At 36.5% G+C, this 25,118-nt stretch overlaps 3 protein-coding genes across 23 annotated transcripts; 1 reads left to right on the forward strand and 2 right to left on the reverse strand.

The window, feature by feature from the left end:
* The first annotated feature begins 618 nt into the window (after window positions 1-618).
* Window positions 619-14,984, forward strand: LOC114925466 (uncharacterized). Of its 20 annotated transcripts, none has more exons than XR_011874147.1 (9): window positions 619-911; window positions 1,002-1,070; window positions 3,161-4,724; window positions 4,852-5,019; window positions 5,103-5,379; window positions 5,656-5,760; window positions 5,883-6,011; window positions 6,123-6,195; window positions 9,364-10,175. XR_011874147.1 is itself a non-coding variant. In XM_072220144.1 (5 exons), the coding sequence occupies exons 4-5, from the start codon at window positions 13,168-13,170 to the stop codon at window positions 13,838-13,840; spliced, it is 570 nt and encodes a 189-aa protein (XP_072076245.1). In that variant the 5' UTR covers window positions 5,883-6,011; window positions 6,123-6,195; window positions 9,364-11,223; window positions 12,232-13,167; the 3' UTR covers window positions 13,841-14,079. The 20 variants fall into 20 exon arrangements, 2 of the variants coding, with proteins under 2 accessions (XP_072076245.1, XP_072076244.1); XR_011874144.1 differs by having other exon boundaries at window positions 9,507-10,175; XR_011874142.1 differs by lacking the exons at window positions 5,656-5,760; window positions 9,364-10,175 and adding an exon at window positions 14,669-14,984.
* On the reverse strand, window positions 2,867-7,187 carry LOC112758746 (long-chain-alcohol oxidase FAO2). Of its 2 annotated transcripts, XM_025807484.3 has the most exons (4): window positions 7,040-7,187; window positions 5,814-6,044; window positions 5,138-5,410; window positions 2,867-4,873 (listed from the first exon to the last, which is right to left on the reverse strand). In XM_025807484.3, exons 2-4 carry the CDS (start codon window positions 6,033-6,035, stop codon window positions 3,143-3,145), a joined length of 2,226 nt encoding a protein of 741 aa, XP_025663269.1. In that variant the 5' UTR covers window positions 6,036-6,044; window positions 7,040-7,187; the 3' UTR covers window positions 2,867-3,142. The 2 variants fall into 2 exon arrangements, with proteins under 2 accessions (XP_025663269.1, XP_025663268.1); XM_025807483.3 differs by lacking the exon at window positions 7,040-7,187 and having other exon boundaries at window positions 5,814-6,128.
* Window positions 14,985-22,534: 7,550 nt separating the features above from the next.
* On the reverse strand, window positions 22,535-23,076 carry LOC140180076 (uncharacterized). Its single transcript, XM_072220472.1, has 2 exons — window positions 23,060-23,076; window positions 22,535-22,964 (listed from the first exon to the last, which is right to left on the reverse strand). Exons 1-2 carry the CDS (start codon window positions 23,074-23,076, stop codon window positions 22,535-22,537), a joined length of 447 nt encoding a protein of 148 aa, XP_072076573.1.
* Between the last annotated feature and the right edge of the window lie 2,042 nt (window positions 23,077-25,118).

Consider the following 25,118-nt stretch of genomic DNA (forward strand, 5'->3'; position numbering starts at 1 on the left):
TTAACTTTAACGCCACCACCTGAAGGCGACAGGAGTATGTCCCATCATAGGGCTTGCTCCCATGTTCTTCAAGCCCTTCAGAGCTACCATTTTTTATTGACTGTGTCCTTCGATTATTATTGGACATGCCTCTGCTTCTACCATGCATGACAATGATTAAGGTTTTGATTTTGGGTGAAATTGAAGAAAATATTGTCTCTCAATTTTATATAAAGAAAAAATAGAGAAGTAAACTTTAAAGGGATGTCATGTTTTATCTGCCACATCACCAACTTCTGTTTAACGGAAAAAGATTCTCCTCACAATCGGGCAGATTTGTAGCGTTTTAAAATATTTAGAGAGTATAATTATCGTTAACAAATATGAGAGTTATTATTGCCAATATTCTAAAAATTTAGGAACATAATTGGTAATTTATTCATAAATAAATATAAAACATATAAATATATCTACAAATATTTTTATTCGTTAAGATTAATTATTATACAGTATTATTTTTAGTTACAATTAATTATTTTATATTACTTGAAAATAATAGATTATTCGTTAAAATAAAAAATATTATAATAGTTAATTTTGTTAAAAATATATTATTATATAATATAATTTTTTTTATCCAACTATTAACGGCGGGGAAGCAGAGGACACAGAGAGAGGGTTCGCTGAAGAGAGAGAAGACCGCGACCAGTGGCGTCAGATCTTCAACGGCTAGCATAGCTCGAGAAGGCGTTAGCCGGAAGAAAGAAGGAAGAGGAGAGAGAGAGCTCGATGGTGATTGAAGCATCGCGAGGAAGAAGAATGGCAGCGGTGAGTGATGGCTGAGGTGGAACAAGGACGATGATGATGGTGGTAAAGAGAGGCTCGACGGTGGTGGTGGAGTTGTTGCTGCCGCAGGAGCCACCGTTTGAGAGGTAGAGGTATTTTTTTTCTTTTGGTATATAAATATACAAATAAATGCTATTTATTATTATTTTTTTATTCTGCTTCCGTTTTGGCTGAAGGTTGAAGTTGGGTTGGAGATAATGATATTTGATGGCTAATTTGTGTAGAGCAGTGGCAGGCAGCTTCAGGTTTGGTTTAATTTTGTTTCTGGATTGGTACTGGATATGAATTGGCATTTGATTTAGCTGGTTGAATTGGTTTTATTTATGGCTGTGTTTGGCTGAATGAGCTTGAAAATGTTTATAGTTTAGGTGTTTGATTGGTTTAGTATGTGGTTTTCTTATGGCTGAAAGTTGTGAATTCAAATTAGTTAAGTTTCCTAATATAGTTTCTAGCTTTCTCAAGGTCAAGAGACTCTCTTAAACTTACTAATCTCTTAGTTACAACTTATGTGAGAAAAAGATTATGTTCTTATGAAAATTGCATAACAACCACATGTCTATCTCTAGTTTTTGTTCAAATTTTATGTTGTTCAATAAATAGTTTCATTTACAACCTCTTTCTCAAGTGTATTATAAATCAATATATCATTTAAATGGTGATCAAGCATCTAAAAGCATTAAAATTGGTTATAAACCCACATGAATCAAAACAAATATTATTGAATGATATTGATCTATAATTATCCAATTCACATAAAAGGTTACATCTTTGTCCTACCTAACAAAATTAGTTCATAATCACACAAGTAAAACATAAAATATAAGTAAATGATGAGAGAAAATTGTACATTATTGAAAATGAAGTTAGATTGTTGATTCCAAATTCTAATCTTCTCTAACTATCTTTCCTCTAATTTGTATTTCTATTTTGTGTGTATCTCTCACTCCTCCACTCTATATCTCAAGTTCGAAGTGAGTTCTCTTTTTATAGAGTAAGGAATGCATTATTTTTCAAAATCTAGCATGCATGTGTTTGAGGAACATGAGATTGTGGAAATCTTTGATTTTCTGCAAAAGCTAATTGTAGTGACAACTTGATTAGCTAGTTATAGTCCAAAGCAAGTGCATCTTTAAGTTGTCATTGAATTTATGCATGTTTGAGCCTTTTAAATGATTTTACCTTCAATGAAATCTGAAAATTACACAAATATAATATTTTATTTGACTAACAATATTAGTTAATAATAATAAGTTAAACTAGACATTTTTATTGAATTTTAACAAAATAAATTCATAAACTATCATAAAAGATATGAAAATATAACTCTAGTTAGAAAGTTATCAATGTGTGAGGAAGAAGAATAAGACGAAGAAGTGTGCGTAGGCGTACATATAACATGACTTGGTTGGACTTTTTTACTAAAAACATTTGGTCACCAAGTATTTCTGTATTTTTTATTGGTGTGATAATATGGAGTAAACATGAGTGATGGAGAAGTTACTAATCTGTTATTAAGATGATGTGGCTACAATATAAAATATTATGTGTCAAGTTTTAACATAACATTATTTTGGTTTTTCTTTCTATAATATTATAAATAGATAGATTGCTTATCGGCGATATACTTTATGAAGCTGAATTTGTTTGAAATTAAATCAGGTAATTAATTAATTCACCACCCAAAAAGGAACAAAAAGCTGCCGACAAAACAAGAACATAATCAAAAGAAATGTACATATATGATGTATCTTAGGAACATCACATAAACTGGTTGTAATTCAAGGACAAACAAGTGGTTCAGTTTATGTTATGTGGACTGTATTTGCAAGGTGGTATTCATTTCGTGTTTCATATTATAAATTTGATTATTGGCACATATATTGCTACCATGCTGCTTCTAATATGACCAATTAAGTTCAAAAGTTATGCAACCAATAGAAGTAGAGAAAGCAACTACATTCTGCAAACGTTGTTGTCAAATACAAATCAGCCACTACACTGTCTTTGTATACTTTGGTTTGATAGCATGCAACTCAACATCTAGCTGAACATCACCACCCACCATGTTGTTTTACATGGTATTATGTTTAATTCTCTTAAATCCGTGAGAAACATGAGACATGGTAACATTTTATTACAAGCTACTGCATAATAAGCATTTGATACTACTAGTCTTCAAGCAAATAAAGTTCATTATGCCATTGCTAACAAATACATAAATCATGGATAAATTATTGGATTTGAACATGAAAGGAAAAAACATAAATTGACTATGAAATTCTTAAATTAGAATGATACAAACTTAGCTGTTCATGTTCTACATCTCATTCATCAGTGATTCTGCAATCTTAGTGGCAATACAATATGCTGTGGACTGAATTGTTATCATGGGGTTGACACCGACAGCATTGGGAAACACACTTGCATCACACACATACAACCCTTCTGCTTCCCAACTCTCACCATTTTCATCGAGTGCGCCGTCATCTTTGGTGGCGCCCATCCTACAACTTGCCATCTGATGTGCAGTAGTGAAAAGAGTCCAAAGTTCATTCCTTGAGCTTGGACCACCAGCCACTGTGACTGTGTCCAGAAACTCCTCAAAATCTTCCTCCTTGATCCCTTTGCATTTGATTCTTTGGCCATCGCTCCTGTAAGTGCCCACTTCTACAGCTCCGGCTGCAACCAAGATCCTCAAGGCTTTCCTCAATCCAATTCTAAGGCTTTCTTTGTCCACTTGGTCAAGTCTGTAAGAAACTCTGCCTTCAGCCTTTACTTCTCCTGAACCCTGGTCTCTTACCAATGCAAAAAGGTGCGCAGTTCTTGCATACTTTGCCAACCTGTCTTTTGCATTGAGCCCTGAGACCCAAGGAACCAATGCTGAAAATGATCCGGGTCCTAGAGCAGGTGCTTCTATAATGAATTTTGGGGTGGAATCCTCTGCAAATTCTTTGTGGATTGAAGTTATGATTCCTCCCTCATAGTTAGTTCCACTGAAATTTGTCATGTCTTCCGGGAAGTACCCCCAAGCGAATTGGACTGGGTGTAGCCGGAGGTTCTTCCCAATGTATGGATTTTGCAGGCCACTTGAAATCAATAGAGGAGGTGTGGAGAGAGAGCCACATGATGAAATAGATACCTTGGATTCAATTCGGAGCTTCTTTGAGACCTTACTCCTCCAAGTGGCTGCAGCAATTACTCCTCTGCATTTCTTTTTCTTCAGTCCATTCTTTCCATCTTCCAATATGAACTTCTCAGCTTTACATCCGGCGAGGATCACTGCTCCGTTCGCAACAGCATCAACCAACCAAGTAGAGTCAGTGCCCTTCTTATCTCCAGTTCTACAACCATAGCAGCATGAGCCACAATAATGATCTGCTGAAGCGTTTATTGCAACTGACTCAACTTTTAAGTCAACTTTCTTGCATCCTTCTCGGAGAATTTGATTTTGAAAGCTTTCTTTTGCGCATTGTGGTGTCACCCCAATCCTTTTGCATACTGCATCCATTGCAGATTGATAATTAGAGCTTCCAAAAAGTGGGATTTTATATTTTTCAGACCATTCCTTCAGAACAGGATCAGGTGTTCTGATGCATGCAGACCAGTTTATAGCTGAGCCTCCACCAACTGTTGAACCAGCCAAGATCATCATCTTCCCGTCGACACTTGACATGATTCCACCTGATTCATAAAGCTCATTCGTGGATGGACCTTCAAAGGAAGAATAATCTTCAGAAACAAAATACTCTCCTTTCTCTAGGACAATCACTTTCAGACCCGAGTTTGCGAGAATTGCAGCCGCAACTCCTCCACCACAGCCAGAGCCAACAATGACAACATCACATTTGATGTTGTATGAATTGTGCTCTAGATCTTCAGTGACTTCAAGGCCCTTTTCGGTGAGAGACTGGATTAAAGTAGAATCATTTTCATACATAGTTTCTACTATCCCCTTCTGTAGAGGCCTCTCCTTATGTGTTAACTTCTGTCTGGTGTCCACTTTGTACCCCATTGCTTCCCATGCAGGATTATGCCCGCTTCCATCAGTCTGCAGCAATTGGAGAAAAGTAGCAAAGTTAAACAAAAGGGAACAAAAATAATTAGTTACTTAGCTAGCAAGAAAAGGGATTAACAAGACAATTATGAGACATGCAGCTTTTCAGTATGTCTCTCAGTCAAATAATCAAATATGTGGTATACATTTTCTTCATTCACTTATTATGAAATCGGAAGGTCCTTACATCCAGTTATTACTAACATGCAAAAATTCACTACAGACTGAAATCTCAGAGAAGAAGAAAACCATTATTACCCTTGTGAAGAAATTGTAGAAGGAAACAAGTTTGATGAACACAAACACTATCCTTAGAGGTGTCCAATTGTTCTCCCTTGACCATTTCTTGAGAATTTCTTCTCTTTTGTTCAATGGAATCTCAGAGAATTTGTGGATGAAAGGCCACTTCCATTCCAAGCAATCCTTTCCACAAAGCAACAATGTTCCAAACCTGAATGAAAGAATCCACAGAACCCAGCTAACTAGGGACCATGCTTCTGGTAATGCCCTCTTGATCATGATCTCTGCAGTCTGAATTTTCATTTTGAATTGGTTCATAAATAAAAATAGAATAAATTGTATTTTTTTCATTTGAAAAAAAAAATCAAAACAATAAAGTGGAGCATAGTACAATATAGAAGAAATAAAAGAGAAAGTACTCAAACTAGACGTACTTAAACACAAATAAAATAAATTGTATTTAATTCACAAATTCCTCTCTTGTGTTCAATTGCAAAATTAAAGTACTACTTCAATTAAGTTTTTCAAATTGACAGATATTTCAGACACAAACAGTAATGAAGATTCAAGTACAACAATTGAATCAAATTGGCTAAGCTTGTGATAATCATGAAGAAAAACAGCACATGCAAGATTCACACGTATGATGCATGTCATGCATAACCTATGAAGAAAATAATAAAATAAAATTCACCTCATCAGGAAATGGAGCCTGAGAACCAGAGATATTGTAGAAAGCTGAAAGTGCATGATTGTGTTGCAGGTTTTGTTCCTTGTTTAATGGGAGAGAAGGCAATAGGGCCTCACAGAAGGAAGCCATTACTTGCATCTGAGAGGAAGATAGGCCATGGCTGTAACCTTTCTCTCTTTTGTTACCTCCTCTCAGAAGAGGGTGACAACTCTTTCCATCTTCCATTATCTCTCTCTGTGAATAACAAATTATTATTATTTTGCTTCTTCTGAGTTGATTAAACAGTTACAAAGTACTCCTTTTTATTGGCAGAGAAAGATCAAGACAGTGAGGTTGAGGAATGAATTTGGAACAAGAAAACGCTTGGTGTCATTTTCAATTATGGGTATGCCAATCAAGATTGCAATAAATTTCTATAAGTCTTGTGTCTTTTAATATTTAATTATAGAATCATGCATATATCTATATACTCTATTTTGTTACAAGCTCCAAAGTCCATCCACAATTCCTCATCCACCACATAATAATAATGTCCTAAACAAATTTTCAAACTTGTGATCCGCATAATTTATAACAATACGAATAATGGTGGTTGTTTGGTTTTATTGATATTTGATTATTTTCAGACAATCTATGGCTAAGGCCTAAGATATGTCCCCAGTTGAGGTTTTGCAAGAAATATTGATATATGTTAATATTACTTAATATAAAGGGGTTTTCTAACAGATTTTTGTTAAGGTTATTTATATTTTTTTTCTAATTTTTTAATACAAACTTTCTATTATGCATTCTAAAGACATATGCTAGCTAAATTTTTATGTAAATAGTAAAAAATTTGAATTTATAACTAATCTTAAAACTTTTTCTTTTTTTTTGTTCGTTCCCTTAACTTGCTTTTGTTAGAGTCTTAGAGGACTTGCTAGTCCTATAATAAGTTACTTTATTCATTGGACCTGTTATATTCCGTGGCATTTAAGACTCCTTTATAGTTATTTCATTATTTGGGAGACGAAAGACCAAACCATAAATAACTAAAGAGGAGGGACCAAAGAAATTAAATTTCATATTACAGGGCCAAGGTGTAATGAATTTTCTACAAGTTAAAGTACACTACGTTTAACATTGGTTTTGGCATTAGAAAAAGGAAAATATTATTTGAGTTATTAGTTAATAATAGATCTCTGTCACTAGTTTGTTACTGTAAGTAATATTTTCAGTTCTAGGCTTACCTGAATATGATCGGAGAAAGATAATAGGGTAGCACCGTAGCAAACACCAAATTGTTGTTGATTTTCTTGATCCCAATAATGAAAGTGTAGTGTATCTCAATTGCTTTGGTACTTAGGTATGAGTCTCGAGATATTAGAATTAGAAAACATATATGATACGTATCAGTGATCCTTTATAAGAGAGAAAAGCGGTTAAAACTTCATTATATTAAAAGATTTATCTTTATCTTTATCTTAAAATATTTCATAATCATTAATAAAATAAATTTTTTTAAATTTGAATAGTAAGTTAAAAATATAATAATATTTGAAATTATATCCTATTAGACCTATTTGGTTATTTTGTTAGATAATTTATATCTAATAATATTACATTAAAATCTGTATATCTTTCATCATGTTTGATCATCATATCTTTCACCATCAAAAGATAAGAATTTCTGAAACATGATATTTTCTTTATTTTCAAAACTGATATTTAAGGCTTATAGTTGAAATTAAGATCATGACGTATTTAACTATCTGTCATTATGGAACTAAAGTCATTCACGACTTTGTTATGTACTCTATCCTTTTCTTTCTTGCTTTTAATTGTAAGAAAATTTCACGGGTATTAATGTATTGAAAAAATATAGGTAATTAAGTAATTTTGGATTTTTTTTTATTTTAAATAATTCTTTCAACTAATTTTAGATTTTTTTTTTCAGTTTTAGGTTTATTGTTATATGTTTTAGATATTTTTTTCTATGATTTAGATTGTTCTTCTTTTTAGGTTTTAAATATTTTTTTAATAGTTTTGAATGTTTCTTTTCTTAATTTTCGGATGTTCTTTTTTCAATATTTTTAAATGTGTCCTTTTATTAGGTTATAGATTTTCAAAATGATTTTGAATGTCATTTTTTTGTTGGGTTTTGAATTTTTTTATTATGTTTCGAATATTTTTTTTTATTAGATTTTAAATATTCGCTTTATAATAATTTTAGAGATTTGTTTTTATTTGGTTTTAGATATTTTTTATTTTGGATATTTTTTCAATTGATTTTAAATATTTCTTATGATAATTTAAATTCACGTTTTTACCAAAAAAAATTAAAAAGGCCCAACTTTGTTTTTGTTATTTTAGCCTTTTTCTTTACTAGTTAATTGCAGTTGGATGTATTTTAGTTGGTTATCTAACAAAATTAATTACAAAATTAAAAATAATGTAGAGATCTAAATAAAAAAAATTAATTTTGAATTTGGTGAAAAAGAAAATTATAAAAGTTAATAAAATAATTAAAAAAAAACTATTTCAAAAGGTGTATTTTGTCTTTTGGCTAACGGTGCTAGTTGTAGTGATAGTCAATCAAACCGAACATGGCCATTTACAACTTTTATGTTTGGTTCCTCTAATCACTAAAATCATGCCACGTGTTCGAATAAAGATTTTGGATTATTCATCCTAGCAAAAAAAACTGTCCTTACTCCAATGATTTCCATTCTCATTTGTTTGTGGTATTTTTTTATTTGAATTAATAAAATATAATATTTATTAAAATGAGTAATGTATAGATGAATTACGAATTTAAATACTTATTACACATTTTGGATACATAAACAAAACAAAAAACTATTAAGTACACAAATCAAGTATTGTGTATCTAAGATATGCTATATTTTAAAGAAAACAAAAAATATCATTGCACTTGGATATGGTACAATTGCGTACTTATACCAAGATATATAATCATATAAAAATTTTGGACAATATATCTGAAATATGTACAATAATACGAATATAGTTATTTATATTTGATTTTACATATATCTTAAATATATTTAAAATTTAAAATTTAAAATTATTAATTTTTTAATTTAAAAATTTTATATCATTATTTTTTTAAATCAAATACATAAATATAATTAACTATAATAATACCAATATATTTATTTATATTAGATTGAATTAAATTCTTAATATAAATTTAAATTAAAAATTTTATAATTTTAAAATTTTAAATTATTTAAATAAAATTAGATACAATAAAAAAAATAAAAATTTAACTAACAAAATATTATTCAGAACATTATATCGATTTTAAAATAAACTTACTCATATTATATAATGTTATGGATAATATATTCGTATATTGTACTCAAATAATTAAATATAAGTACTACCTAATTAATTTTTGAATTTTTTTAAAATATACATACAAATATTAAATAATTATTTGATAATTAAAAGAATTCTATATTTAATAAAAAAGTGATTCTAGAGTAAAGATTTCAAATTTACATATTTATAGAATGGCCAGTTATACGGTACAGATTCATTTATACAGATCGAAGAATATGTTGACAAGTGGTAAGCCGTTGGGTTGAGGGAACAGGCTTGGCAGAGCTTTGCAAGCTTGTCTGGTATGCTAGTTGGAGAGGGAAGCTGGCTAATGGAATTATTGAATAATGGGCCTAATTTTTTTTTTAGGGTTCAATGAAAGGGCCAATTTGAGAGATCGCCAATTGGATTGACGCAGCTGGACTGGGCCGATGCTGTTTGTGTTTTGTTTTTGGTCATGGTTGGTGGACTCGTTGAAGCTGTAGGGCCAAATACGTCTTCCAGGTTGCTCATGGGTGTGACCAAACACTGCAGTTATGGAGTCGCTCTGAATGGCATCAGGTCTTGGCATCGGAGGAGAAGATCAATCGGCGGAAAGAACCTGCGATGGTTGAGTGGCGGCAGCGACGGGAACAAGCACCTTTGGGCAACGTCTTCATTGTGGGAGGCCTATCAGGCGGCGTTGGGCCGCCTGTGTTGGAGTTTAAGAAATCTCATATAAGAAACCGACCAACCTGAAGTATGTGCTTTGACTAATATCTTTCTCTTAATATCCAGCTTTAGTCTATTGGATATTACTTTATGATAATCTTATGGAGCAATCGTCAGAAACATAGAGTCATAAACTCCTACCATAGGAATTTGTTGCTTCTAGTGGTTATGCATGTACACTAGATGCCCAATACGTATGCAATTGGAGGACTTAAATGTGTCAGGTAGATTTCATTAGTTCAAAGAAATTGTATATATCATGCTGAGAAATTCTGAGAGACTAGTACTGTACCATTAATTGTTGAGATCTTATTCTGTGTTGTTGCCTATCTAGTGAGTAAGGCTAGCAATGAGTAAGGTAGGGTAGGGTTTGGAGCCTACCCTAACCCTACCCGCGGGTTGAGAATCTCTCAATCCTAACCCTACCCGCACCCTAAAATTTTAAACCCTACCCTACCCTACCCGCAGAAATATCATATTTTTTCAAAGTAAATATAAAATTCAATCATTTCGAATTTTATACATATTAATAACATAAAAAATAAAAAACTAATGTTTTAAATTACTAAATTAACTAACTAGTTTTAATGGTTGTTCACTTATTGTAAGTCATTACATAAGGGAGGTTGTGGGTTCAACTCTCACTCCCTTCACTATATACCTAATTTTTATAAAATATGTGTTATATATGAGGTAGGGGTGTACACGGCGCGGCCCGGCCCGAAGACCCGGCCCGGGCCCGAAGGATTTTGGGCGGTGAAGGCTCGGACCCGAAGTGACCCGGGGAGGACATGGGGAAAAAAAATGAAACCAAGAAAGGAGGTGAAACCGGGACCGGGCCATGGCTCGGGTCACCCGGCCCGGCCATATACACAACGCTGATTTCAAATTAGGGATAGGGGCTACTAGGGCACGCAGTCCATTCTCCATTCACTCATTTCACTGCCTCCCTCAGCAGCTCAGCCATTCAGGCTCACTAGTCACTCCCACACCCCCAGTTCCCAGTCTCCACTCCCCACTCCGGCACCGGCAGTCCCCACTCCCCACGGCACAGGATGTGATCTGGTGACCCCTGACCTCATCGTCTCTCCCCACGGGCCACTCCCAGTCTCGCAGCACACAGCAACGCATGACGCAGTCGCCCACTCCTCCCGTTCTCGTCTCTTCTCAACCCTCCGTGTTTCAGCCCAGTCACCGGCGAAGTTCTTTGTTCGACTGAAGACGGTGACGACCTACGGTGCTACCCTGCTTCTCGGTGATGGTGACAACCTACGGTCCTCTTCTCTATTACTGTCCCACCGTTGCTCTGCTCTGCTAGTCCTGCTCCTTCTGCTTCGCTCTCTTCTCCAGTCTTCTTCACAGATCTTCTTCTCAGGTAAGTAATTAATTTTATTATTTCATTATATTCTGATTAAGGATTAGGGTTTTTGATAAACAGAATTTGTGAATTTAGGATGTGGGTGTTGATTTTCATTATTAGAACTCTGATTAGGTGTGGGTGTTGATGTGTGTTTAGCTGATTTTTGTTCTGAATTGTTGTTGATTACTGATGTGTTTGGTTAATAGTGATTACTTGTTCTGTGTTTACTGATTTTTTACTGATTTGGTGTGGGTGTTGATGTGTGTTAAATGATTTGTTTAGCTGATTTTTGTTTTGAGTTGTTCTTGATTACTGATGACTGATGTATTTACTGATTATTTGTTTAGCTGATTTGGTATTTACTGATTACTGATGACTGATGGGTGTTGATGTATTTACTGATTTTTGTTTTGCTGATTTATTTAGTTGATTTTCAGTATTTGTTCTGTGTTTACTGAAAAATTGAGATGGTGTTGACTGAAAATTTCCAAAACTTGAGTATGTGATCTGAAAAATAAATCAGTACATTTGAAAGGAAAATATTGAACTAGTTGTTGTCTCTATCCCAATCGCCTTCTGAGTTGTGTTTTCTTGTCACTGGTTTCATTTTAATTTTGATATATTGATTTGTCTTATTTTCTTTTTTCGGGAAAAAATAAAACCTACACTGTTTGAAGACATGAAAACTCGTAGTTGAGGAAGAATGGTGTGCCACGAAGCTTTTTAATTATGAAATTCAATTTGCATATGAAATTCAATTTGCAAGTGCCTTTTAATTAACAATTAGCAATTCCATATGAAATTCAATTTGCAAGTTCCTTTTAATTATGCTTCGTGATAAGTAATAACTGATAAGCTTCTTCTATATCATAATAACAACTTGCTAAGCTAGACCCCTCCCCCCTCTCTTTTTTCCTATACTAAAATTTAATATGTGATGATCTAAATTAGTTTTACAAATTTAATTTGATAGTCTAAACTAATTTTATAGATATATTTATGGTCTTGACTTTGTTATTTTAGGATACAAACAATGGGAGGAGGAGATAACTGTGTTCCTCCACCAACTATGGAAGAAGACAAACCAATAGAAATTGAAGCTGAAAATGTTGCTGTTCCTACTTCCGCTATTGAAGCTGAAAATCCTGCTGCTCCTACTCCTGCTATTAATGCACAAGTAGACGAAGAAAACAAAGATGCAAACAATGAAGATCCAGAAGTTGTTCGTAAGGGAAAAAAATCATATGTTTGGCAGTATTTTTCTGTATTTCCGTTGACTGAGACAAAGGGATAGCATCAGGATAAATGTCATCATTGCCAGAAGAAATACAGTTGTCACCTACTAAACATGGCACGAATTCTCTAAATAAGCACTTGAAGAGTGCTCATAAATGGATATTTACTAAAGTAAGGAAGCAGGGGACACTTCATGGTTATATGCCTAAAATTGATGAAGAAGGGGAACTATGCAAAGCTTTTAAGGGTTATAGCTTGGAAGATTGTAAGAAGTCTGTAGCTGAATTCGTTGTACTTGATGAAATGCCGTTTAAAGTTGTTGAGGGGATTGGGTTTCGCAAAATGTTAAATCGATTTGAGCCAAGATTTACGGTCCCATCTAGGGTGACGGTCTCAAGAGATTGCTTTCAACTTTATTTAGATGAGAAGAAAAAGCTAAAAGAATGGTTGGCAAAGTCATATGCTCGGGTTTGCTTGACAACAGATTGTTGGACATCAAATCAGAATTATAGTTATATGAGCTTGACAAATTTAACCCGTTGTTACTTGTTGCTGTTCTATGAAGAATAAATATCATAAATATTGGGGACCTGTTGACAAATTTAACCCGTTGACAAATTTAACCCGTTGTTACTTGTTGCTGTTGTATTGGATCCTCGTTATAAATTAGATTATCTCTGTTGGTGTTTGGAGGATGTTTATGACAAGGAAGTGTCTACTACTATGACTGGTTTTGTTAAACTAACATTGGAGACTTTATATAAGTTTTATGAAAAGGATGTTGTAGATGATAAAGGAAGGGAAGATGGTGAAAGTTCATCTAGAGATGTCTTGGATGATAATACTAAAGTCTCAACTGGTGCTAAGGGAGTTTCTGAAAATAGAGTGAATATGTGGAAAAAGCAAAAAAGAGAGAAGGCTAATGCAGATAGCAAGTCAGATGTGGAGAGATATCTGGGCGAGGATACTGTAGAAGATGAGAATTTTGATATATTGGCTTGGTGGAAAGTGAATGCTTCAAAATACAGAATTCTTTCTCTCATAGCCCATGACGTCTTAGGTATTCCGGTCTCAACCGTTGCTTCTGAATCATGCTTTAGCACTGGTGGACGTGTGCTTGATGTCTTCCGCAGCTCTTTGTCACCATTAATGGCTGAAGCTTTGATATGTACTCAAAGTTGGTTGTGCCCTTCGAAACAACAAGTTGGAGATCAAGAGTTTGATCAATATGATAGTAGTCAGAAGGTTGTTGAAGGTACATTTATAATATTTTTATTATTGCGACTTTATTATTTGAAGTAATAATCTCTTATATGAAAATGAATAATTTTATATATTTTGTGATTTGTATTTTGTAGGTTTTACTAATGCATCCATATCACAAGGAACAAGTTGACAACATTAATAGCAATTGATGGATGACTATTCTTCTGTGGTTAATGTTATGTTATAAAGACTGAGTTAAAGTTCTATGTTTAGGAAGAATAAGACTTTTGATTGTGGTTATGTGTTTAGTATGTGACTTAACTATTTAGTGTTATGAGACAATATTAATATTGATTGTGGTTATATTTTAATTTTAGAAAATGGTTAGTTTTTGTTATAATTTTTTAAGTGAATTTTACTATGTGAATTGTAAAATAATGGTTGGACATTAGGTGAATTTTACATGTCAAAGACCCGGTTTTCACTCGGTTTTTACCCGGTTTTTACCCGGCCCGAAGATGCATGGGTTTCATCGGGTTTAGGATCGGGTTAGGGTCATGAAATTAGACCCGGTCTATATTTCGGGCGGGTCTAGGTCAGGTCAAACCCGGTGTGGCCCGGCCCATGTACACCCCTAATATGAGGTGCAGGTAGGGTAGGATAGGGTACACGCTAAACCCGTACCCTACCCTACCCGCAGGCATACCTAGACCGTACCCTACCCTACCCACAGCGGGTCAGGTAGCCTACCCTACCCGAACGGGTTGAACCGGGTTGGGTACCCGCAGGTAGGGTATGAATTGCCAGCCCTACTAGTGAGCAAAGACTCTGGTGTTATTGCTATTGTTATGAATCTTACTCTGTTCAATTGGTAGATATCTCACGATTACACATGGATATGAAAAATTCACCATTATCTCTCCATCTGGCATTTATTTATTTATTTTAAGCAAGATATATAGTTTCAGTAGTGCCTTATATAACTGATGTGTTGGATCTAACACACTTTTTTCTGCAGCAATTTCTGAAAGATATACTTAAAGATCTGTGTGTTTCCAATAACAAAGGAACTAATCAAGGCACTTATGAACTGAAGCCAGAATACAAAAAATCCGGAGATTAAGCAACCTTATGTTATGCTTATCAATTTGTTAACTCTCTTCAACCAAATATAGATTACTCATTCCCGTTTGTCCATTCATTTTGGAGTTACAAAATGGAGCCAGTGTGCTTCTTGTTTGTGCAGTTTTTTTAAACATGAATTGCCTTTCAGTGAACTATCATAAGGTTTGAGATTTGAGTATATCCTAATAAATATTTTCTTCCTCTTCTTTATGAATTATGTTCTACAATATACAATCTTAACTCTGGTCTAGAATATGCTATTATTTGTCCACTAAAGCAACATTTACATTCTTTAGGTACATTATTTAGGTAGAAATACAGATGAAATTCTATTGCATTATGTCCTGACTCTGAGACTTAGCATTGCAATCTTTTCGGTAAGGACTGTACTTTCTTATACAAGTTTTGGGGTCTAATCTTAATTTTGAAGCTGTGTTAAAACTTAAGAGACCATTTTATTACAAGCAACTCTACTTTCTCAGAACTGGATTGCATGGTTGTCTTAATTAAAATATAGATGCAAATTTTCTTTTAAACATTATAATTTTTCACGAATCAGCGGGATGAAATATTTTCCAAAAACCATGTAACATGGTACACGATTAATTTATTTTTCAAAAAACAGAATACCTAATATGCCAGGTTATCGGTAACAAAACAACCAAGGAGAGCAAAAACTTGGATGCATGAGAAAGTTACTATTGATATGGGTATAACAAATACAACGAATCTTTTTATTCTATATGTTGGTTAAGTACATATGTGAGTCGATTATATTTATCCGACAGAAGAAAGAAAAAACTTTATGATTCACAAATATCACTGTCCAACGGAAAATGCACATAAAAATGTTACATAACTACACAAAAATGTTGTAACTAATGTACCCCCTCCGAAAAGGTCACTTGTAATAGTTTCATATTGACTGAACCGATCCCAATTTACAAAAGCTGAGGAATTATACATTATTTGCAGCATCTCTCTTTTGTGACTCTCCAGCAATGCACGCAGCAGCCAACCTCTCTTTCCAGTGCTCGAGCTCCTCTTTTTCTGCAACAAAAGGATCAATTAGAAGGGAATGTTTAAGAAGAACTATTACTAAACAAGGTAAATATACGAATGATTTAGTTGAAGAAACCAATAAAACTGACAAAAGTGAAAAATAATTGATGAGGACCTGCTCCTGTTTAATATATGCTTACATGTAACTCTCCTTTGTTGAAATGTAGTATAAGGCAATAGTGGTGATGAATACACAATGGCTATTGACAAACGGATTTTTGTCAGTGAAGAATTTTACAAATGAAACCTCGTTGCAAGTATAGTTTCTAAACCAACAAAGAATCCTTTCATACAAAAATTTGGTTGTCACAAGTAACAAACCCTTATAAAAATAATAACCGAAGTATTCAAACCTCGGGTTGTCTCTCAAGGAATTGCAGAGAAGTGTAGTTATTATTGGTTATGAAAAAATATCTTTTTGGATTTTTTGAAAGGTTGAACAAGGAAATAAAATGGCAAAAAAGTAAATTAATAATTGAGAAAGCTCTTGGCAAGGTATGAGAATTAGAAGTCCTATCCTAGTTATCCTTATCAATTGTGATGAGAATTGTTCATTGCTCCCACTTAGCTAACCTCTAACTATGAAGGAAAGTCAAGTGGACAAATCAATTTGATTCCTCAAGTCCTAGTCAACTCCTAAGGAAAGACTAGCTTTAGAAGGATCCAAATCAACCAGTAACTTTCAATTATCAATCAACAAAGGAGTTTGATAATTCGAGAGTCTCCAATTACTCAACCAAAGCCAAGAACATAAAAATCTAACTTAAAATCCTATCAAGCATTTTATCAAACACTTGGAAAGTATAACATAAAAACATAGGAAACTAGCAAGGAATATTAAAATCCAAACAACCAATTGAAAGCATCAATAACGTAAATTGAAGAAAGCAATCATGAATATGAAATACCTCAAATTTCATTAAATAGAAAATCAAATCTAACATGGAGTTCATAAACTAAATTGGAGAATAAATAAATCAACAAGGGAAGATAGATAAACTAAAGTGTTAGAACAAATAAGAGTAGAAAAGAAACTAATTAAACTAAGACAGAAATCTGAAATTGAAAATAGCTAAACCTAAGAATCCTAAAACTTAGAGAGAGGAGAGAGCCTCTCTCTCTAGAAAACTATATCTAAAACCTAAAATTATGTGAATGAATGTTGTATGAATGAATGAATGTGATTCCCCCACTCTGCAGCCTCTAATTTGTGTTTTTCGGGCTTGAAACTGGGCCAAAAGGAGCCTAGAAATTGCCTCCAGCATTTTCTGATATTTCCAGCACGTGGCTCTGTCACGCGTGCGCGTACGTCACGCGTGCGCGTACGTCATGCGTACGCGTCGATGAACTTTTGCAAGGTCACGCGTACGCGTGATGCACGCGTGCGCGTCACTTAACTGCATGGAAACTATAGCAAATTGTATATCATTTTGAAGTCCCGGGTGTTAGCTTTCCAACGCAACTAGAACTGCCTCATTTGGACCTCTGTAGCTCAAGTTATGATCGATTTAGTACGAAGAGGTCAGGCAATTCCTTCAATTTCTTGTATTCCTTCCACTTTTGCATGCTTCCTTTCTATCCTCTAGGCCATTCCTGCCCTATAAACCCTAAAATCACTTAACACACATATCAAGGCATCGAATGGTAATAAGAGAGGATTAATAATTAGCAATTTTAAGGCCAGAGAAGCATGTTTTCAATTAAAGCACATAATTAGGAAGGAAAATGTAAAACATGCGAATTATATGAATAAGTGTGAGTTTAGTGGATAAAATCCACTCAATTAAGTACAAAATGTATCACAAAATAGTGGTGCATCAGTTATCGATCGGGTACATGAATGACTTCGTGTATTCTATACAATGGCTATCCATGGCATGGCAGGAACACTATATTGTTACACATAAAAAGAGAAAAAGAGATAACAAATCTGAGTCAGACTAAGCAAGTGTAAATGATCCCATAAGTCTATTACTACCAGTATTCAGTACTACGGTTAACCAATACAACTGGGAATTCCATTGATAGAAATTCAAAAGGAAGAAAGTCCGAAGGAAGTTAAATGTTCACGAAAAGTGGGCAACAAAGTCTGGTTGAAAGCGTTGTGACGAGGAAAGTAAAGTTCACAAAGACAGAGACGGATAAACCAGCTATTCATGATCCTAGGCGAGTTCGAAAACCAAAAATATCGAAAGAGAATTTATCAACAAATTTATGGATTATAATCAATTCAATACAGCCAATGCTCGAACCACATAGAGCAAAAGTAATACACCGTTTTGGATACAACATAATGCAACAGAGCAAAATCAACGAAATTCATACCTACGATAAGGCCCCAACTAGAACAGCAGCAACTTCCAGTCCGGCCTCCGACGGAGCGGTTAACGGTAATACGCAACCAACGCAGGATAAGACACGACGCCGCAACTTCAATCGTAGAGGGTTTCCAGTGTTGACCCTCCGCCACATCAACCCTTCAGCGGCTTTATCCCTCTCACAGAAACCTAAGTCTTCGTTTCTGGGGATCACATCTTCCTCAATTGATCACCCTCCATGGATGCAGGCCGACATCGCTTCTCCTTTTTTTCTTTCCCATTCACAGAATAAAAAAAAACTTTTTTCTTTGGATACCCAGTTTTTGTTGATGACCAAATCTCACCTCAACAGATTCAACACTAGTGTTTGCGCACGAACGCCCATGGCTAATGGCTCAGCCACACTTAACGTCAACCATGAGACAAGCCCTGCAAAAAAAAAAAAAAAGAGCGATGTGTCAATCTTATGTTCATTTACATAAAAAATCTGTAAATCTGTATGAACTTGAATCTGTACCGTAGAACGACCCTTATAGAATTGGTCTTAATATTGACACAGACTTTTTTGGACATCATATCATATGTCACATCTATTAAGTAGTTAGCAATTATAGTTTGTGTTCTAACTGCATGTTATTAATATGCTAATCACGACATTATTTCTTTTAATACAAATGGTGACCAAGCGCAGTTAAGGAGTTTTCTACAGTGCAACTTAAGATAAAATATTATTAAATTTTCAAATCTCAACTATATAATTATTATAATATTTTACTTTTACTTTTTTTTTTGGTGTATATGACCGAGTATGGAAAAATTAGAAAATTAATTTACATTGATATTATCTTTTTATATATAATAATTTTATTTTAGTTACAAATAATAAACAAAAGCACATAATTATATATATTTCATTTATAATGCAAATGAAATGTATGATAAAGTATGTTTATATACATATCTTGTGTTTACATGGCAATAAGATAACCACGGAAACTTAAAAAAAAAGTATTATAATAGAATTTAGATTGATTTAAAAAAAACGATATAATTTATTATAATTTGAATTGTATTGATTTTATTTTATTTTTTAATCTAATCCAATTGATTTAAATTATTGAAATTCATATTGTATCTTGTTCTGTTGTTTGGGTGTTTGATGGATCGGGTAAAGTTGATAACGGAGTAAAGAAGTGAGAGGATTTGGACCTGAGCATGAGTTACATTCAGTCTATTTATCGGCGTGTCGGTGGGTGGGCCACCTGCAAGGATACTCTAATGCTAAAGTCGGTGTCCGTACGAAGAGGCGGTCAATTAGGGTGAGAAAGGTGACGTACCTCTGGGGAGGTGTAGGCCCCTCCCCATTTATACTCTGTACTCAGGTGGACGCCTTGCGTTTAGGTCCACTCGTCTGGAAGCTTCTACTAACTGTCCAGGTTTCTTTCGCGGTATGGTAGGTGACATATGGGTCGCCTCTGAGTTGGGGTCAGTAGACCCGGTGGGTCGAAGACTTGTAGCTGGACCCAGGATCCGTAATGGGTCGGGTTGGACCGGAACAGTGCCCCAACATGCCAACCGTAAAGCCGAAAACTCGTGGTTGGCCATTCAAGCTACTCGCACCCATTTTGGTCGAATCTTCTTGAGCTCGAGAGTCCGTCAGTAGAGTCCGTGCCTCCAATGCGCGTGATTTGCCCCCATCCGTTGCTTGGGATGCTTCGATTTCTGTGTCAAGAGCATTTAATGCTCTTTAATCTTTATAATTGATTTGAAAGCGAGAAAAAAAGTGCATTATACCCCTGCCTTTTTGTGCTTCACCCTGACGGTTATCCTTCTGTGTTACTTGCTTTTTATCTTCGAAACTTCTCATTCCTAATTTTTTTTACCATTCTGTACTCTTTTCCTCTTATTTCTTCCATCATCCACTTTCCTTCTGCTGTTGGTTTGCTGTGAGATTTGCTGCGCTCATCCCATTTGCCTCTCCCTATTGTTTTTGCTGCGTCTTCTTCTGGTACGTATTTATTATTTTTTACACTTGATGTTCCTACTTTCTTTGTTGATCATTGTATGATGTCTCCTGTTTGATTTGTGCCTACTTAGATTAGCCTTGCCTTTGTTAGATGGTTCTTAGGGTGTACCATTAGGTGTCTGTTTCTTGAATTTAGGTTCTTTTCTGGATTTAGGCCTTGAATCAGCGTAGATAGTGTAGTGTAGTAATGTGGTAGGATGTAGTTTCGTCTTTTCATTTTCTTCCAAATTTTCGACTTCTCGAGTTGACTTAAGTGGTGCCCCCACTATAAGTATAGCTCAACAACCTACGACATGCAATGTTGTGGATCGCTATCTTTGGATCACATTTGATGTGAAAGATACGGCTTCCTGAGAAACCCAAGAAGAATTACAGGAGCTTCGGGACTCCGGGACCTTATATGGAGGGAGCTCGGAGGAGGCGAATTACCAGGTTTTTGTCCCGAGTTAACGGGAGCGCATCTGCCATATAAACCTGGCGTCTCTGCGGGCGGTCGATTGGATGTGGGTATACAAGCCCATGTTCACCACATTGGGTGTCCGTCTCTCCTTTTCCCCTTTCGTCATCTCTCTATTGAATCGTTGTGACGTCGCCCCGTCACAACTTCACCTGAATAGCTGGGCTGCCATCCGTACTTTTGAGATGGTCTGTGAGTATTTGGAGCTCCCAGCCTCTGTTAATGTCTTTCTCTACTTTTTCTTACTTACCAACCCCTCCCGGGAAGGCAAGCACAAAAAAGGCTACATATCCTTCCGAGTTGTACAGAACCGTCGTATTTTTGGTCTTTTTGAAGATTCTTTTGACGGCTTCAAGAGCACCCACTTCAAGGAATGGTCGGCCCCTGTCCATCACCCTTTGGTGCCGACTCCGATTACTTAATAAAGGTGACCTACGAGGGATTAGGTAAGGAGAACCGCCAAATCACCGACATCTTGTTGGTGATCTTTGGCACCAAGAATCTTAAACCCTATTTGATGATGGGCGACTGGAAAACGGTTGAAGCCATGTAGGTGAGTTGCCCTACTTCTGTTTTCTTAATGGGTTTGACTGTTGTGGTTCAAGTTTCTCTGGTTTCCCGACTTTATAACTTGTGTTTACCTTTCGCAGTTTCCATGGCTGTTGGAAAGACTACGATGGCTGAGTTGATGACCGCGATTTGATCATTGTGACTAACCCAAAGAAAAGGAAAACCAGTTCCAGCTTTGGCAAGACTCCAACAGTCATGGAGAAAAATTTTGACTCCCGACATTTCATCGACTCCCAACTTCTCCCGGGCTCGGAAGAGTTCTTCCGAGAGGCGAGGTGGCCTACCGCAGTCTTCTTCGGGAAGTTGCTATCGCGAGAAAGGTGGAACCAGTGCTGGCTTAAAGCCAACTTGCAGAAGGTAAACTTAGGGCTGCCCAGAGAGATATTGCTCGGCTGAAGGCTGAAGAGGAGTCGCTGAAGACCCGCCTTGCCGAAGCGGAGAAAACAGCCGAGGAGAGTGCCACCAAAATCAACCGTCTAACGGAGTGCGACCTCTCTCTTTCAGCCCAACTTAATATCGCCCGAAGTGAGGCCACGACTGCCGAGGCGAAGGAGAAAGAGCTGGAGGAGAAGGTTAAGGAGCTGGAGGGAAAAGCTGTCGACGCCACGAGGTCAGCTGAGGTTGCTCCGCAAGAGGCCCAGGATTTGAAGAAGAAAAACTAAAAAGTTGTGAGGGATGCTCAGAAGGTTGTCAAGGCTACCGAGGAGGAGATTAAGGCCCAGATCTTGGACCTTGCTCCCGACTTCGACACTTCATTGATTGGAGCCTTTAAAATGGTGCAAGATGGGAAGATTGTGGACATCCCGAGGCCATGAGGCTTTTTCTGTTTGCCTTATATTCTTGTATTGTGACTTACTAGGCTGATGTGGTGCCCCCGACTTTGTAACTTTGAAACTACTTTGATTTATTCGTCGTTAGATAGTTGTCATAACTTGTGGTGTTATTTGACTTTAGATCGTTAACCACTGTTTTCATTCATAGAATGTTCTGGCTATTTTACTTGTTTCTTCTTTGTTTGGCTATTAAGCTGTAAACCACTATGCACTGGATATCGTCGTAATCGTTTTGACTCCTGGGGTGATTAGTTCTGGGTTGCCATTAAAACAAAGGCAAACCATATGATAAGAGGCGTAAATTAATTGTTTCAACATAGGCCTCGTTAACCTCCCTTACTATAGCCTCGTATGGAAGGTAGGGAAAATAGTGCCTTCAGAAATACAAACACTTGTAGTTTTTAAAAGGAAACAAGACACTTAAAACATGGATGGTGAAATAAGAGATGATAATTAAGGTGTGGAGAGAACCGTTATGCAGGGAGGTCGCCTATCAGGAGTAGAACCTTTTCAAGTTCACCACATTCCACATCCTCGGGATATCGCTCCCATCCAAGCATTCTAGCTTGTAAGCTCCCTTTCCGAGGACTTCCTTTACTCTGTACGGACCTTCCCAATTAGCTGCTAGCTTACCTTCTCCTAGGGTCGGCGGACCGATGTCATTACACCATAACACCAAATTCCCTTCCCCAAAGTTTCTGTTAAGCACTTTGCTGTTGTAGCGCAAGGCTATCCTCTTTAGTGCAGCTTTCGATAACCGGGTCATCTCCCTTGTTTCATCGATTAGATCTTTTTCGATTGCTTTAGTGCCTCCGTCGAGGAGTAGACTTGGGCTTGGTTCCCTGATTTCCACAGGGATGATCGCATCGACCCCGTATATAAGCCGAAAGGGTGTCTCCCCAGTGAAAGACTGCGGCGTTGTCCTATAAGACCATAGAACTGATGCTAGCTCGTCTGGCCAAGAGCCCTTTCACTTATCCAGGCACTTTTTCAATCCATTGAGTATGATATTGTTCACCGCCTCGACTTGACCATTACTATGGGGATGCTTCACTGAGGAAAACTTTTGTTTGATCCCATCCCGGATAAGAATTCTCCGAATCTCTTGTCAGTGAACTGTGTCCTGTTATCCGAGATCACGATCTCTAGGATTCCAAACCTGTAGATTACTTGTCTCCACAAAAATTTTTGACAATTTACCGACGATATTCTGGCTGACGGCTTTGCTTCTACCCACTTGGTGTAGTAATCAATAGCCACTATGAGATACTTTACTTACCCCAGGGCTACCAGGAATGGCCCCAAAAGGTCAACTCCCCACCGAAAAAAGGGTTGGGAGGACAACATGGAACTCAACTCCTCCGTTGGAACCTTGTTTGATGATCGGGTGAAGTTGATGACAGAGCAAAGGAGTGAGAGGATCTGGACCTAAGCATGAGCTACTAAAGCGATGCGTTCGGCCTATTTGTCGGCGTGTTGGCGGGTGGGGCCACCTGCAATCACACTCCGATGCTAAAGTCAGTGTCCGTACGAAGATGCAGCCAATTAGAGTAAGAAGGGTGACGTACTTCTGGGGAGAGATAGATGATGAGCGGATATTTTATACGCTTTTTGGGGTTAATTTCATATAGTTTTGAGTATGTTCTAGTTAGTTTTTAGTCTATTTTCATTAGTTTTTAGGAAAAATTCATATTTCTGGACTTTACTATGAGTTGTGTGTTTTTCTGTAATTTCAGGTATTTTTCTGGCTGAAATTGAAGGAGCTGAGCAAAAATCTGATTCAGGCTGAAAAAGGACTGCTGATGCTGTTGGATTCTGACTTCCCTACACTCAAAGTGGATTTTCTGGAGCTAAAAAACTCGAAATGGCATGCTTCTAATTGCGTTGGAAAGTAGACATCCAGGGCTTTCCAGAAATATATAATAGTCCATACTTTGCACAAGGATAGACGACGTAAACTGGTGTTCAACGCCAGTTCTCTGCCCAATTCTGGCGTCCAGCGCCAGAAAAGGATCAAAAGCTGGAGTTGAACGCCCAAACTGGCACAAAAACTGGCGTTCAACTCCACAAATGGCCTCTTCACGTGAGTTGCTTAAATCTCAGCCCCAGCACACACCAAGTGGGCCCCAGAAGTGGATCTCTGCATCATCCATCATAGTTTACTCATTTTTTGTAAACCTAGGCTACTAGGTTAGTATTTAAACAACTTTTAGAGACTTATTTTGCATCTCATGACATTTTAGATCTGAACTTTGTACTCTTTGACGGCATGAGTCTCTAAACTCCATTGTTGGGGGTGAGGAGCTCTGCTGTGTCTCGATGAATTAATGCAAGTATTTCTGTTTTCTATTCAAACACGCTTGTTCCTATCTAAGATGTTCATTCGCGCTTAATTGTGATGAAGGTGATGATCCGTGACACTCATCACCTTCCTCAAACCATGAACGTGTGTCTGACAACCACCTCCGTTCTATATCCGATTGAATGAGTATCTCTTAGATCTCTTAATCAGAATCTTCGTGGTATAAGCTAGAACTGATGGCGACATTCATGAGAATCTGGAAAGTCTAAACCTTGTCTGTGGTATTCCGAGTAGGATTCAATGATTGAGTGACTGTGACGAACCTCAAACTCACGAGTGCTGGGCGTAGTGACAGACGCAAAAGGATAGCAGATCCTATTCCGGCATGATTGAGAACCTGCAGATGATTAGCCGTGCGGTGACAGCGCATTGGGAATCTTTTCACTGGAAGGATGGATGGTAGCCATTGACAACGGTGATCCACCTACACACAGCTTGCCATAGGGGGATGTGCGTGCGTGAATCAGAAGACAGAGGAAAGCAGAGATTCAGAAGACAAAGCATCTCCAAAACTCCAACACATTCTCCATTACTGCATAACAAGTAACCTTTAATTTATGCTCTCTTGTTTATTTGCAATTCAACTGATAAACATAATTGACTTCCTGACTAAGATTTACAAGATAACCATAGATTGCTTCAAACCAACAATCTCCGTGGGATTCGACCCTTACTCACGTGAGGTATTACTTGGACGACCCAGTGCACTTGCTGG

Source organism: Arachis hypogaea, chromosome 16 (assembly GCF_003086295.3).
Source record: "Arachis hypogaea cultivar Tifrunner chromosome 16, arahy.Tifrunner.gnm2.J5K5, whole genome shotgun sequence".
Classification (NCBI taxonomy): Eukaryota; Viridiplantae; Streptophyta; class Magnoliopsida; order Fabales; family Fabaceae; genus Arachis; species Arachis hypogaea.

Coding starts and splice junctions, on each gene's coding strand:
- LOC114925466 (XM_072220144.1), top strand. CDS start 13,168: ATGACTGGTTTTGTTAAACTAACATTGGAGACTTTATATAAGTTTTAT. Junction 13,700..13,802: donor TAGTCAGAAGGTTGTTGAAG/GTACATTTATAA, acceptor TGTATTTTGTAG/GTTTTACTAATGCATCCATA.
- LOC112758746 (XM_025807484.3), bottom strand. CDS start 6,035: ATGGAAGATGGAAAGAGTTGTCACCCTCTTCTGAGAGGAGGTAACAAA. Junction 5,411..5,813: donor AGGCTCCATTTCCTGATGAG/GTGAATTTTATT, acceptor ATGAAAATTCAG/ACTGCAGAGATCATGATCAA. Junction 4,874..5,137: donor TCTACAATTTCTTCACAAGG/GTAATAATGGTT, acceptor CAATTGCTGCAG/ACTGATGGAAGCGGGCATAA.